This window comes from Nansenia antarctica (assembly GCF_963989245.1).
Source record: "Nansenia antarctica genome assembly, chromosome: 20".
NCBI lineage: Eukaryota > Metazoa > Chordata > Actinopteri > Argentiniformes > Microstomatidae > Nansenia > Nansenia antarctica.
In genome coordinates, this window is record NC_137693.1 from 8616149 (window position 1) to 8631132 (window position 14984).

Below are 14984 nucleotides of genomic sequence, written 5' to 3' on the forward strand. Positions count from 1 at the left end.
CCAGCCCCGCCCACTATCGTCCCTGATGCGGCTGCTGCCGCTAGTAGAAGAGGGGCGGCAGCTCCTCCAGAGAAGAGGGTGAGTATACCTGCCCCTAACACTGTAGCTGAGCCCATTACAGCAGCCATGTTCCCAGTACACTTAGCAACAGTGCAACCCTTTTTAAATGACTCCAGCTCCTCAGCCAGTTCCTCTAACTGCCTGGGAGACTGCTTTTGACATTCAAGCAGGGAGTAGAGCTTCTCACACAGCTTAACTGCAATCTCCATGGTGATTCAGTGAGCAGCGGGCTGAAAAAAATCAAAAGGAACAAGATAGGTAACCATTAGGAGTTAGGAGTTAGGAGTTAGGAGTTAGGAGTTAGGGGAGATGTGCAAGCAACACTGTGGGGAGCATGCAGCTTCTGGCATGTAGCTGATAAGGTTATCAGCTACAGGACTGTGGTGGAGTGTGGGTGGGGGACTAATTGGGCGCTGGCTGGTGCTAATTATCCCATCACCACCATTGGCATTTAGTTTGTGTGTTTGCTTTTTTCCTGAGCAGTGACCTGGGAGCGAGTGTGAGGAGTCAGTGGGGACGACGAGAGGCAGCGAGCAACGGGCCGAGAGAAACTGAAAGGGTTTGGACCAGTCGCACTGCTACGTTTTGGGACAGTATTAGTCTTCTGAATCTTAATCCTATCTTCCAGCACACCTGTGTGTGTGTGTGTGTGTGTGTGTGTGTGTGTGTGTGTGTGTGTGTGTGTGTGTGTGTGTGTGTGTGTGTGTGTGTGTGTGTGTGTGGGTCACCATCCTGCCCCCCTCCCCCTTTTATTTGTTAAAGAAAGAAGAGATACAGAATAAACAATATTATGTCTCCGTGTGATCCGACCGTAATGTGGCAACTGCGAACGCGCAGTAGCCTACCTCCGCCAAGTCTTGGCCTTATAAGGTTCTATCTCCGTCTAGGGTAGTTCAGAGATATTGAGCGTCAAAGTGTTTACATTCCATTATGTTTTGTGAGATGGAACCTTTGTATTTTATGAATTACTAACTAAAACATTTCAACATTTTAAAAAATAACACCACACAGGCATTACTAAACACCTAATGGATCAGATTATGTAAAAAATAAAATAAAATAAAAACTCAATTTTGACAAAAATGGAGATAGAACCTTATAATTCTAACGTCACGAAGTGTATGCGTTCATTCCCTCTAATCGGGTCGATTGCGAGACAAATTGCGAGACAAATTGCGAGACAAATCGGACTGAACTTGAACCTCGGGCCACACCTTGAAACACCGGGCAACCGTTATTTCGAAATAAAGATCCTCGATTAGCAAACCACAATACATGAATTGTTATTGTCATGGATGTGCAAAAACCTTACATTAGGAAGTTATATAGAGATATAAACATGCATGTTTATAATGCAAACTTACGTGCCAAATAAATACGAGAAGACTCACTTTTAGCTGTCGTGCCTCAAGTTTCACAAGTTTCGAAACTTTACTTTCACTTTCCTTAGCACCTCCTCCCACGCACGCAACCTCCTGTTTTTTCCCGGGATTCTCGCATATTTTACCTTTTCCGCTGTGCTCCCGTTTAAATATTTCCCCGTAAATCTCCCGTATTTCTAACCTTTCCTACAGGCTATGCTTAGCCTGATTCACTGAAAGTGGGTTGGACCAGCTTGACTAGGCTAACTGGTCTAACCCACTTCCAGTGAATGAGGCTAAGCTAGGCTAACAGCGCGCCGTCTCTAGTTTCATAAAGAGAACGGTATGTATCTCCTTGTCTGACTTGGGGTAGTCAGCGTGTTCCTTGAGACTAGCCACGTAGCTAGCTGCTACTGCTACTGTAGGCTACCAGTAGACACTCAACATCACTATTGAAGCATAATATGCAATGTAAATGTGTAAGTGATTTATAAATTAAAATGTGTGTAAGTGATGTGTACATTTAAGTCAATACATATATACATATGTAAATACACATGCAGTAATACGTAAATGAAAGTGAGGTGTCAAGTAATGTAGGCCTATGAATAAATGTTCTGAATTGATATGCCCTTTTGTGTTTTCATGTAGCCTATTATAATGCAGGGATGTTCAATGTATTTCACTTTCAACCAGGTATCTGATTCTGACCACCTATGGGACGGCCCAGGATGGGGCGCTGGAAAATGTCCCTTATTTTCAAATCCCAATGTTAACAGGTATGGCACACACACACACACACACACACACACGTACACATACACGTACACGTACACACACACACACACACACACATACACATACACATACACATACACATACACATACACACACATATACACACACACACACACATACACATACACATACACATACACATACACACACATCTCCAGAGACCCATCCCACCCTGGGTACGAACACTTTGCTCGGCTGCCCTCGGACAGGCGGTTCAGGACCATGTTCGCAAGGACAAACAGACTGAAGCTCAGCTTCTACCCCAGGGCCATTCAGGCCCTGAACACAGCAAAGACCTAGGTTCTAGGCCCTGGACAATCTAGACAATTTGATGGCAGCTACTAGATTGAAATCAAGTGCAACACTGAAACACAACTGTGAACATTTCAAACCTGCAAACTGCGACACTTTAAATGAATGTGCAATAACACTATGTGCAATATGACAACCCTCGGGTACATAAGGTTCAGAGATAGGAAATGTTAGAATAGGTATAGCATAGCATAGAGCACATACAGCATAGAGTACACACACATACAGCACATACAGCATAGAGTACAGCACAGTGTTTTATTTGTATAGCATAGTATAGTGGATAGTGTACATAGCCTTTATTTATGTAAACCAGCTCTTTTCCCTTCTTGTTTTTAGTTTTTTTTTCCTAGCACCAGGGGAGCCCCCCCCCTCCCAAATTTCGTTGTTTGGTACCTGTACTATATCAATGACAATAAAGACCATTCATTCATTCATTCATTCATTCATTCATTCATTCATTCAAATGCGCGGGCGATCAGACAACTTTTCGCTTTAAAGTCTAATGCACTTAATATACTAAGTATCGTATATATATATATACTAATCATATATTTATATAGTAAGTTGTGAAGTTTATTCTTATGTTTTATACTATACAGACCTACTAGTTTCGTGTATTGTGAGACGAGTTCGATTTTAACTTTGATTTCTGGCGCGGGAGGGAGATTCATAATGACGGAGTCAGTGATTGGACGGAGTCCCCGTCTTCGTTGATTGGACGAGGTGACATCGACCCGGTAGCCAATGAACGCCTTCAGGGCGAGCTATAAGAACGACACTCCCTCCCGCGCCAGACTATTACAGCGAACTCGTTTCTTTCAGCTTATTCAAAGTCACCCCGCCCGAACTAACCATGTCAGGAAGAGGCAAAACCGGAGGCAAGGCCAGAGCCAAGGCAAAGACCCGTTCTTATCGCGCTGGACTACATTTCCCTGTGGGCCGTGTCCACAGGCTCCTACGCAAGGGCAACTATGCCCAGCGTGTAGGCGCTGGCGCACCGGTCTACCTGGCCGCCGTGCTCGAGTACCTGACTGCTGAGATCCTGGAGTTGGCCGGTAACGCCGCCCGCGACAACAAGAAGACCCGTATCATCCCCCGTCATCTGCAGTTGGCCGTCCGTAACGACGAGCGAGGAGCTGAACAAACTGCTGGGCGGTGTGACAATCGCTCAGGGCGGTGTGCTGCCCAACATCCAGGCAGTGCTGCTCCCCAAGAAGACGGAGAAGGCCACCAAAGCAAAGTAAACGTACCACCGCGGCTTCAACACCAAAGGCTCTTTTAAGAGCCAACCACTTCTCTCTCCAAAAGTGCAATGCATCACTCCATCCCACTGTTTGTCTGAGCTTTGAGAGTGCCTCGTGTTGTGAAGTGATACACATGCACGTACATGAGGCAGAGAAAACGCACCCACAAAACGGTTAAACAGAAACGTTCCTCGTGATGTGACCGCTTCAGCATTCAAAATAATATTCAGTTCTTCATAAGGTTTTAAAAATCATCCCATCCATGTGTAGTGAACCAAAAGGTTTCCCATATGCAATTTACGTTTGTTTGGTTCATTTGTATAAGCTCGGCGGGGGCAACTAATTATGAAGCTACAGATAAATGATAGAGGGTAAATAAGTGTCTGCACTATTTGCATCATGCTGATCTCTCATCTCTGTACATAATATACAGTTCACATTTACTTGTGTTTATATATATATTTTTAAACTGCAATGTTTATCTTTATTGTGCAATGTGCACAATAACAGCATCCGCACACTCAAACACAAAAAAACGTTATCTTTATTTACCTGTATAATAGGCCTATATGTACACAGCTCTTTAGTCGTACATTAATTGTGTTATTATTATTATTATTTGTTTTATCGTTACACTTGCTTTGGCAATGTAAACGTTTGCTTCCAATGCCAATAAAGTCCCTTAAAATTGGAAATTAAAGGATAGATTATCTTTAACAAAGCCAGCTGTTTTGGGGAGGGGACAAAGAAAGGGTTTGAATGTTTGGCGGCAAAGGCGTGGACGGGGCTCGTGTCCAATGGCAGCCGGAAAAGGAGTTGACAACGAGCCAATGAACGCGTATATAGACACCACCCAATCGGAACACGACATGGGCTTTATAAACTGAACTCTGAGACCTTTTTAAGATTATCTAAACTCCAACCGAACATAGGAAGTCAGCGCCATGGCCAGAACCAAGCAAACTGCTCGTAAATCCACCGGAGGCAAAGCCCCCAGGAAGCAGCTCGCCACCAAGGCTGCACGTAAAAGCGCCCCGGCGACCGGCGGCGTGAAGAAGCCTCACCGCTACAGGCCCGGCACCGTGGCTCTGAGGGAGATCCGTCGTTACCAGAAGTCCACCGAGCTGCTGATCCGCAAGCTGCCCTTCCAGCGCCTGGTGAGAGAAATCGCCCAGGATTTCAAGACCGACCTGCGGTTCCAGAGCTCTGCTGTGATGGCCCTGCAGGAGGCTAGCGAGGCCTACCTGGTCGGTCTGTTCGAGGACACCAACCTGTGCGCCATCCACGCCAAGAGGGTCACCATCATGCCCAAAGACATCCAGCTGGCCCGTCGCATCCGTGGAGAGCGCGCCTAAGATGACCACACTGATCTAAGTGTAAATCCCCAAAGGCTCTTTTAAGAGCCACCTCAATATTTCCCAGAGAGGTGTGTTTCCATGAATCTTCATTACACATCATGACTTAAATGAGTTGTCTTCAAGGACGTTGACCATTGGTTGTAGGGTTAGTGTGGTTAAAAAATTAAGATGCAATTCTTTTATTTTTTAACTGCAGGAATTCATAAACAAGTGAAAGGGAAACACAAGCAATCAAACTGGACCACTACCTGTCACACAGCTTTGGCCAGCCTAATGGCTGTTTGAGAGATCAGATGACTTCTCATTATATATCCTTTGAACATATTTTAATCTAGAATCCTAAACAATGCGTGTGGATAGTGTAGTTCGACCTTTTTAAAATGTGTATTAATCCTTTATTTAACCAGGGTAGTCATAGTGAGACAGTAGCCTCTTTTTCAAATGAGCCCTGGCCAAGAATAGCAGCATCATGTCGTTAAAAAAAGACACCACAAACAATCAACAGAAACAGCGAGCAGATACAGACTATAAAATATAAGTTAAGCACATTCGCATGTATAATTCCGATGTCTCTGAAACAGTTTAAAAATCACCTACTGGTGTTCATTCTATACACAGAAGAAGCTGTTTATTGCAGGGAATATATAGTATGTAACAGTGACCTCAACTCGCTATGGAATTGCTTTTATCGATAGGGTGGGTGGCTCTTAAAAGAGCCTTTGGGGGATCGTGTTGCGAAAACGCCGTTTACTTGGAGCTGGCCTATTTGGAGCTGGTGTATTTGGTCACGGCCTTGGTGCCCTCGGACACGGCGTGCTTGGCCAGCTCACCGGGGAGCAGCAGACGCACGGCGGTCTGGATCTCCCTGGAGGTGATGGTACGACGCTTGTTGTAGTGGGCCAGGCGGGAGGACTCGCCGGCGATGCGCTCGAAGATGTCGTTGACGAAGGAGTTCATGATTCCCATGGCCTTGGAGGAGATGCCGGTGTCAGGGTGGACCTGCTTCAGGACCTTGTACACGTAGATGGCATAACTCTCCTTCCTGGACTTTCTGCGCTTCTTGCCGCCTTTGCCGGTGGTGGTTTTGGTGACGGCTTTCTTGGAGCCCTTCTTGGGCGCTGACTTCGCTGGCTCGGGCATGATGATGATGGCTCGTCGCTTCTCAGGAACGACTGAAACGTTATGGTCGCCTACCCGTTATATGAAGGGGGAGCTATGCAAATTAGGCGGCTCCTGACACACGCTTCCAAAGCCGAGCTTGGCTCTGGTGCTCAATAAACAGACGCTTGCCTGTGAACATTATGTATCTGCGCATGCGCGGGCTTCCCAAACTCTCCGCCCAGGCTGCTTTCTCATTCGGCTGTCGGGTTGCCTTGTTTCCTTCACCCGGAGAAAATGAACGTAAATGAATACGTCAAGAACAATGACAATACGAAAAAGGGCACAGAATACCTAGAATAAGAATAGTAATTGTGTTTTTGGGGCGGTACGTTGCTATTACACATTATATATGCTATTACACATATATATATAATAGGGACATAACGTGAAGGGCTTATCTGCTTGTGAACTATTGATTTGGCAACAATCTCTTGTTTGCAAAAAGAAATGCACCACGGACTGCTATTATAGATGGAATCAAATCTTTTGAGTGTGGAGATGGGTGGCTCTTAAAAGAGCCTTTGGGTTCAGATGTTGGTGGTTGAGGTTCCGGATAGTTTAGCCGCCGAAGCCGTACAGGGTGCGTCCCTGGCGCTTCAGAGCGTAGACCACGTCCATGGCGGTGACGGTCTTCCTCTTGGCGTGCTCGGTGTAGGTGACGGCGTCACGGATCACGTTCTCCAGGAACACCTTCAACACACCGCGGGTCTCTTCATAGATCAGACCGGAGATGCGCTTGACTCCACCACGGCGAGCCAGGCGGCGGATAGCGGGCTTGGTGATTCCCTGGATGTTATCGCGGAGAACTTTGCGATGACGCTTGGCGCCCCCTTTGCCGAGTCCCTTACCTCCTTTTCCTCTGCCACTCATATTTAAGCCTAGTACGAGTAAAAGTATGACTTCGATGGGGCGAATTTATATCCCCTATGAGGACGTGATTGAAGCCTGCCTCTTTTTTTGTGCTGGGGGTTGGTAGAGGGACGGACGTGATTGAGACCAGCCTCTGGCCCGCTCAGAAGGAATGCAGGGGAGGAGGATTATACATGAGAAATGGGACTGCCCTTTAAATGTTTTTGGACACTCGTACTTAAATAATACATGGTTGTATAGTCACTCTGAAATGATAGAGGATGAGTTCAACTGTTGCCTTTTTAGGAGCCCATAACTGTAAGTGGAGCCTGGAGCACTGCGTTTGGTGAAAACTGTGAGTGACGCTATCCATTGTTCAGGATGTGAAAATGATGTTGAACCTTTGGCCAGCAGAGGGAGCCACAATTGAAGGTTTGAATCACTGACACAGACACCTGCAATATCTTGAGCCTCTCTCTCTCTGGCAACTGTGTGTGGCTTTGCAGAAGCATTATTCTCCCTCTATTTCCATGCCAGATCGAAATGTATACATTATTTTTGCATTATAAGCCTAAATGTGTTCTTATTGACACATATTCACTATATGTAAATATGTATCCAACTATCAAAGTACATGTTTACATTCATTTCACATAATACATATCAGATTGACAAGCACATTTGTTTTAATGGTAGACCTTTATAGTTTAGTTAGCTAAACTTTTTTATTATTATTTTATAAGCTAGTCAGCTACACTGGCCAGTTCAGATTGGAGATATTTTGCCACTAATCAACATTGTCTTGCTTGTTTCGTTGGAACTCAGCTAGGGCTAGGTTTGAGATGGAGAGCAGAGCAGCTATTGTCCACTGCCCTCTTGAAGAGGAGGGCAGAGCCAAGGAATCGCAGTATCGTATTTATTCTTGACCCAGGTCAGTAAACACATCAGTTTTCAGCAAATTAATTTCAATTATGTCACAGACATGCAAACATGCAATATGTGACAGACATGCAAACCGCACGGAAAGAGAGAGATAATCTGTTTGAATTATTGCAACACATAATATAACAAATACAATTCATGTAATATGGAATACAACACTACTAATACTGTGTCCCTAATACAATTAGGGAGATCTATTCATTGCACTTGTTCAATTGATGCTTGTGTTATTTGGTGATTATTCAAAGAGAATTCATAGGACATTTAATTGAGGATTTCAGGAGGCGTCATGTTGCCACCGCCATGTTTTCAAGCTATGCAGTCAGAATTGCACATAACTGCCAAACCTCAGACTGCACAGATACACTGCACCCGCCTGTTCTATTCGGTTGAACCAAGCCCTATCGTAACGTAACTGCCCCATCTCAAAGGTAAAAGCAGAGCTGCCAAGTTTCACCAAAAGTTTGGAGTGAGATTTTTTGGTGGTGGAGCGACCCAAAACTGTGCACGTTTTGGCGGCAGCGGCCCCTCTCTCCCACCCAATTATTTGTGCTAGTTTCCTGCAATTTTACATGTTGTTCATAATAAACCAGCACAAGAAATGAAAATAATTAACATTTTATAAAACAAGACAAAAATTCAGACAATATATCATATTTATGAAATCTTAATGAACAAATACAGTAGCCTACAGACTCTAAAAGAAAATTGGGCCCCATCAACAGGACTCAGCCCCTTGGTCAGCAGCAGAAAGACCCGTGGTCATCATCTTATATACAGTGCATTGCTCATAGATGGCTATCATGTTATACAGTAGGCTACATACCAGGGTTTTTCCTGGGTCAAAATGAGGCCTTGGTGGTTGATCTTGTGCGCGCGTAGCGCGGCCATTTTTTTGGGGAGGGACCCCCAATTATTGTATTTGTATTGTAAATTGCAATTACTATTTATTATTACTATTGTAGGAGCCAGATATGGTCCTGTGATACGTGTTGCAATTCACTGTGTGGGCATGGGGTGGCGCTGTCACAATACCTGAGGCAGGTGTATATCAGGTAGCACATTTGTTGTTGTTGTCGTCAGGTGTTGACCCCGGAAGGGCAAATAGGTTTGACCGCAAGGGCGCTAAGTTTGTTATTATTATTGTTATTGTTTGTACCAGTGATTAAGCCATTGATGGCACATAGTAACACAATAAATGTTTATTATGCAGCAAACCAACGACTACGGATCTTGTATAACCAACAGCAACACATCAAACTAGGACGCACGGCGCGTCAACCGGACAATCCGTCGGGTTAGCATCTCAGTAGCAAGTAGTAGACAATTTAACAATTATTATTAATGTACCTGGTTATGTTACAGTAGAGAAACAAAAAACAGTTACCAAAACTGAGTATTTACTAGCTAAGATTGGTGCAACCGAAATTACTAAACAACTAGTTTGAAACTTGCTAGTAACAACTAGGGGTTTAGTAACTACTAAATGCCTGCATTTAGTAATGACTTACGCCATATTGGTGCAACCCAGTCCAGTAGGCTACCAGATACGATGTTGTAATGTATGCACATATTTTGCTACCACGGTTGCCAGACGGAATTGACAATGTCCATCCCAACCGGTCTAAAAGCTGCCGAATCCACCCGTCCAGTACCAAAAGTAGCCCAATCTGGCAACACTGCTTGCTACATTCTTGCAGCTCGCGTGAACACAGGTTCTTCCATCAGCGCTCGCCTCCCGCTTCGACTGCAGACTCAAGTTAACGCGCGTGCAGAAAGATGCCACGAAACTCATGTTCGGTAAAACAAATTGTTATTTCTCGCCGTGAGAAATAGAGATGCGGCGTGAGAGCGTGAGAACTGGTTGAAATGCGTGTGTCTCACGGTGATTGCGTGAGACTTGGCAGCTCTGGGTAAAAGGGTCTCGAACCGGGGACCTGCCCGGTCTAAGGTAAACTTAAAGCTCCCTTTACATTTCCATTCATTCTCTATGGTAACTTACCAATTCATTCTCTACGGGTAAACCGTAGCGCTGTAGTGTAATATATCTTCGGCCACTGGTTGGGTTTGTGGCGCTGTTCGGACTTTCAATACTCCTATCATCGACAGTCATCATCAAGGAATCGAGTCTGACAAATGTCTTGCATTCAGCCTGTTTCAGCCTTTTCCTTTTCTTGTCGTGTTTTCAGACTTGGTTTAGAATCCTACCTCAGGACACCACTCAATAAATGTTTTTATTGATGAACTAAATGTTTCATGTGACATGCTGATGATGTATAATTCATTTAATTAATGAAAACATGACATTTAATGTCACTATTGGTTTTATTTTACAATGTACTGTACCTTAACAGTGTCTATGTTACCTTGGTAAGACTGCAGTGGATTTACTCATACCCAAATCTCGTCAGACACTGTAGTTCAATACTCAATTCGCAAAACTGATCCATCTTCCTTTTTATTTTATCTCTGACCTCTGATATCAATATGATAAACATCCTCTGTTCTCCTCATGTATGATCAGTAAGGGCAATTTAAGTAAAAGACGACACATTTATCCAACTCATTTATCCAACTCACATTTGATTTATTAAAAGCACACACACACACACACTGCTCAGATAAACTGCTAAACCATGTAAATGACAAATAAACAGATCAATTAAAACTTGGTTGTATGTCATTGAACAAAAAGTTGCAAGTAATTACAATATATACAGTATACATTATCCTTCTCTACCGTGTGTGTGTGTGTGTGTGTGTGTGTGTGTGTGCGCGCGTGTGTGCATGTGTGTGTGTGCGTGTGTGCATGTGCATGTGTGTGTGTGTGTGTGTGTGTGTGTGCGTGTGTGCATGCGTGTGTCTTTTTTCAGCATGGAATCACAACATTACTTCCCCTTTTCAGATGTGTGGAACTCTGTCCAGGTCATCTCTCTCACCATGCCCTGTGAAAACACTACAGGACAAATAGATACAAACATATGGATGGAATATGGAATGGAATAAAAGAGACACACGTGTACTGTACACATAGTATAAATACATTGTAAATTGTATAAACTCTACATTAACACTTGCTGTCCTATAATATAAGTTACACTTGTTGGGTGGGGGCGTTATTGAATGATAACATTGTGGGCACCGCTAGGCAGCATCATATCATTGGCAAAAATGCCCACTGGAATGTCATGTGTAGCTGTCTCATTATTATGATGTAATAATGTACTTGATGTATAGTGTGGTAGGGCCAGGGCCAGGCTATCATTATGCAGAGCTGTGTAGACTATTATTGCAGTAGTATCTAAAACACTAGCAGGGACTTTATCAATAGCTCGCAACACCTACTGTTGCCACATGTCCCAGTTGTAAGGAATCTATATATACATTTGTTTATCGCTTTAGAATATTCTGTCTTCTGCTTTGGTTGAGTAGACTATAATTTTGCAGTGTACTGTATTTCACTACACACTGTACTGCCCTGTTGATATAGATGATCACATATACAGCATTAGATACATATTTGTAAAAGTGACTTACCTTTATTGCGGTGAATTGGAAGTAGAGCTTGAACCTAGTAAACTATACTGTGACAGTAATTCGAGAATGAAAATAACAGTCAATTTGAAGACAAAAATGTGTTGTCAGACTCGATTCCTTGGAGATGGCTCTGTCAATGACTGTAGCTCTCTGCCTGCGGAAGTATTGAAAGTCAGAACAGCGCCACAAAACCAACCAGTGGCCCAACATATATTACAGTGCTATGGTTTACCCATACGTAGACAATGCATGGGAAAAGTTACCATAGAGAATTAATGGAAAAGTTTGGAGGGCTTTAAGCTGATCCCTCATAGCTCTTCCTGTTATCAGAGTTGGTAGAGTCGTTAACAGAGCCGTTGTCAGCATGTCCTGCTGCCAGCCTTGGAGTGGGCAGACTTTTTCTGACATTTTTCCTCCACACCATGTTAATAAAGACAGCAGCTGAATAATCACCAGTGTTGACAGTGTTGACTCATGGGTCAATCAGTTTGTGATTGACCCATGAGGGTTTAGTAGGAATTTAACAAATGTTTGTCTTGTAAAGATTCTTGTGCAATAGGAGACACTATTTGCCTCAGGGTTGAGCCTTAAATGGACATTCCCTGGTGCACAGCTCAAATGGAAGCAGATCTGCTTTGATCTCTATGAGAATCATATAGCACTCACAAATGTGACAGCTGCTGGTGAAAGGACAAGTCGGCAGCCGATTTAATGTTCATAGAAACATTTAAATACATTTCAGCGTTGTTGAAAATCAACGAAAGACTCGCTAGCTAGTCAACTAACACAGTTTGTTTTGTGAGTCTGCTAACAATGTAAGGTAGTATAGTTAACTAGGCAGCAGTGGGGATTACTCACCGAATCCATTGCATTGCAATATTTTGGCCTAACTAGCGAGTGTGTGTTGTGATGTGACTTTTTCCCCCTTTCACCAGCCCCTGTCACAAATGACCCACGTCTGTGCTGTGATGCATCGATGTATTTCTGACACAAGTTTATGAACATGGCCATATTCAGCCCTCCAAATTAGGGGTGGGCATCGACGATCGATAATTGATCGATAAGGATCTTGGTCGATCACAAAATAAAACATTTGGTCGATCACAAAAAAAAAAAAAAATTTTTTTTTTTTTTTTGTGATCGACCAAATGTTTTATTTTGTGATCGACCAAGATCCTTATCGATCAATTATCGATCGTCGATGCCCACCCCTAGAAAACATATAATGTACTGTGCTGCTGAGCTCAGGTGTAAGGCAACACATCATTTTGACCATATTAGTTGGCCCTGTCATATGGCCTGGAAAATAAGATCTGAATGAGCCTCTCCAAGGTCTTTCAAAGGACTTCCTTGGTGGCGCTCTGCCACTGACATTTCATTTCTGCATGTGACATTTCATCCCAGATTAGACTCTTTACTGTGGAGACATTTTGATGACGTTGATCCCTCTCCAACAATGCTGTTGGTGGACTTGCCGCAGCACACTGTTTGGGAACCACTGCTAGAAGTAATACATTCTGCCACACCTCGTAGTCATGTGATTTGCTTCAAATCAAACAATTATACTTTCCTCAGTAAATTCACCCCCATTAGAGAATAGAGAGAGAATAGACTTTATTGTCGTTGTACAGTTGCCTATACAATGAAATTGTAGTGGTTCTTCTGAAGGTGCAAAAAACAGAAAACATATTCACATATTCACAAACATATACACATATAACACATCACAACTATTACACACTAGACAATTAAACATTACGGCCAGGTTTGAGTAGTTATTCCAGGCTTATATGCACAAAAGCCTGGGGATGAGGTTAGTATTTACATGCTCACCCGTGGCCACATTATTGGTAGCCATGCTCTTAGCTGCCACCTCTATGTAGACAACAGTCAAATCAACATCCGTGGCTCCTCAACAATGCAGTTAACAACAATCAAACAATCAACAATGCAATACAATAATGGTAAAACAATGACATAAGGTGGTTCTCCTTCTCTGATGCTGAACGACTCGCACCTGCGTTCATATCCTACTATCCTACTGTAACACCCTGCTCCCACCTGCGCAGCAGATCCCAACACATAAAACTGCTGCCCGTCTCCTCACATCCACCCCTCCTGCCATCACATCACCCCTAGAAGTAATACATGCTGCCTGCACACACTGAGATGTGCCTGATAGATCTTTTTTGAACCAACATATAGTTTGTTCTGACAGTCCTACAGGGATAAGTCTTTGCTTCATTTTGCTTCGTGATCCACAGTATTAAAAGCCTTATTACAGTAAGTCAATAAAAAGGGCTGCACAATGTCGCTTGTTATCTAAAGATTCAATAAAATCATATGCAAGATATTGTTAGTAGTTAAAAAACCCTTTCAGTTGTTCACTCGCAAGGGATTCCAGAACCGTAACCAGGACAGACAATATGGAGATGGACCTATAATTGTTTAAGACTGTCGGGTCACCCCCTTTAGCCATTGTTGAGGTTTCAAGTTGCACTGACTTTAGCACTTTGTCAGCATGTATTTCATCATCAGCCATATGCCCTCCATGCAACACACATAGCAGAGGTTTCAGACATTATGGCCAGCTATAAATAGAATCGACCGTGACGGGAAGGGATGCCTGGATTCCATCACCTGTTTCACCACGCCTAGACAATGACCAGCTCCAGGCTCATAACCGAACTCCCCTTCATACCATCCTGCTGGAATGGCGGTCGAGCCTCGCTGGGCTCTCCAGCCTGGCCCTGTCCTGATTTGCCCCAGCCACTATTCTCCATAGTGTAGTAGTCCTTAATCCTCTGCTGTTCTGTATTTACATACATTTACGATCGTGTCCCCAGACACTTCTGCAGACCTCATATACATTGGCGTTACCTCACATGAACCATCTCCCCCCAGAGTTCTTGTACAGTACACCACATGTTCCTGGTCCGGAGCCACACCTCGTAGTCATTTTGATTTGCTTCAAATCAAACAATGATACTTTCCTCAGTAAATTCACCCCCATTAAGGCCAGGTTTGAGTAGTTATTCCAGGCTTATATGCACAAAAGCCTGGGGATGAGGTTAGCATTTACATGCTCACCCTTGGCCACATTATTGGTAGCCATGCTCTTAGCTGCCACCTCTATGTAGACAACAGTCAAATCAACATCCGTGGCTCCTCAACAATGCAGTAAACACAATCAAACAATGCAATACAATAATGGTAAAACAATGACATGAGGTGGTTCTCCTTCTCTGATGCTGAACGACTCGTCCATGCGTTCATATCCTACTATCATAACGCACAATTGGAGGTGGGCTTCCCACCCTCCAGGACATTTACACCAAGCGTTGCAGGGCCAAGGCTAG

General features: G+C 43.7%; 3 protein-coding genes and 1 pseudogene across 4 annotated transcripts; 2 read left to right on the forward strand and 2 right to left on the reverse strand.

The window, feature by feature from the left end:
- The first annotated feature begins 3387 nt into the window (after positions 1–3387).
- Positions 3388–3778, forward strand: LOC308174332 (histone H2A-like; annotated as a pseudogene). The gene has a single exon. The product of its transcript is annotated as a histone H2A-like (transcript).
- A 944-nt stretch (positions 3779–4722) lies between these two features.
- LOC308174680 (histone H3.2) lies at positions 4723–5133 on the forward strand (the record flags this gene model as incomplete). The annotated part of the gene is made up of 1 exon (XM_080549784.1): positions 4723–5133. One exon carries the CDS (start codon positions 4723–4725, stop codon positions 5131–5133), a length of 411 nt encoding a protein of 136 aa, XP_080405910.1.
- A 765-nt stretch (positions 5134–5898) lies between these two features.
- Positions 5899–6276, reverse strand: LOC308174684 (histone H2B-like; the record flags this gene model as incomplete). Its single annotated transcript, XM_080549788.1, has 1 exon — positions 5899–6276. One exon carries the CDS (start codon positions 6274–6276, stop codon positions 5899–5901), a length of 378 nt encoding a protein of 125 aa, XP_080405914.1.
- A 579-nt stretch (positions 6277–6855) lies between these two features.
- Positions 6856–7167, reverse strand: LOC308174686 (histone H4; the record flags this gene model as incomplete). The annotated part of the gene is made up of 1 exon (XM_080549790.1): positions 6856–7167. The coding sequence occupies one exon, from the start codon at positions 7165–7167 to the stop codon at positions 6856–6858; it is 312 nt and encodes a 103-aa protein (XP_080405916.1).
- Positions 7168–14984: the final 7817 nt, after the last annotated feature.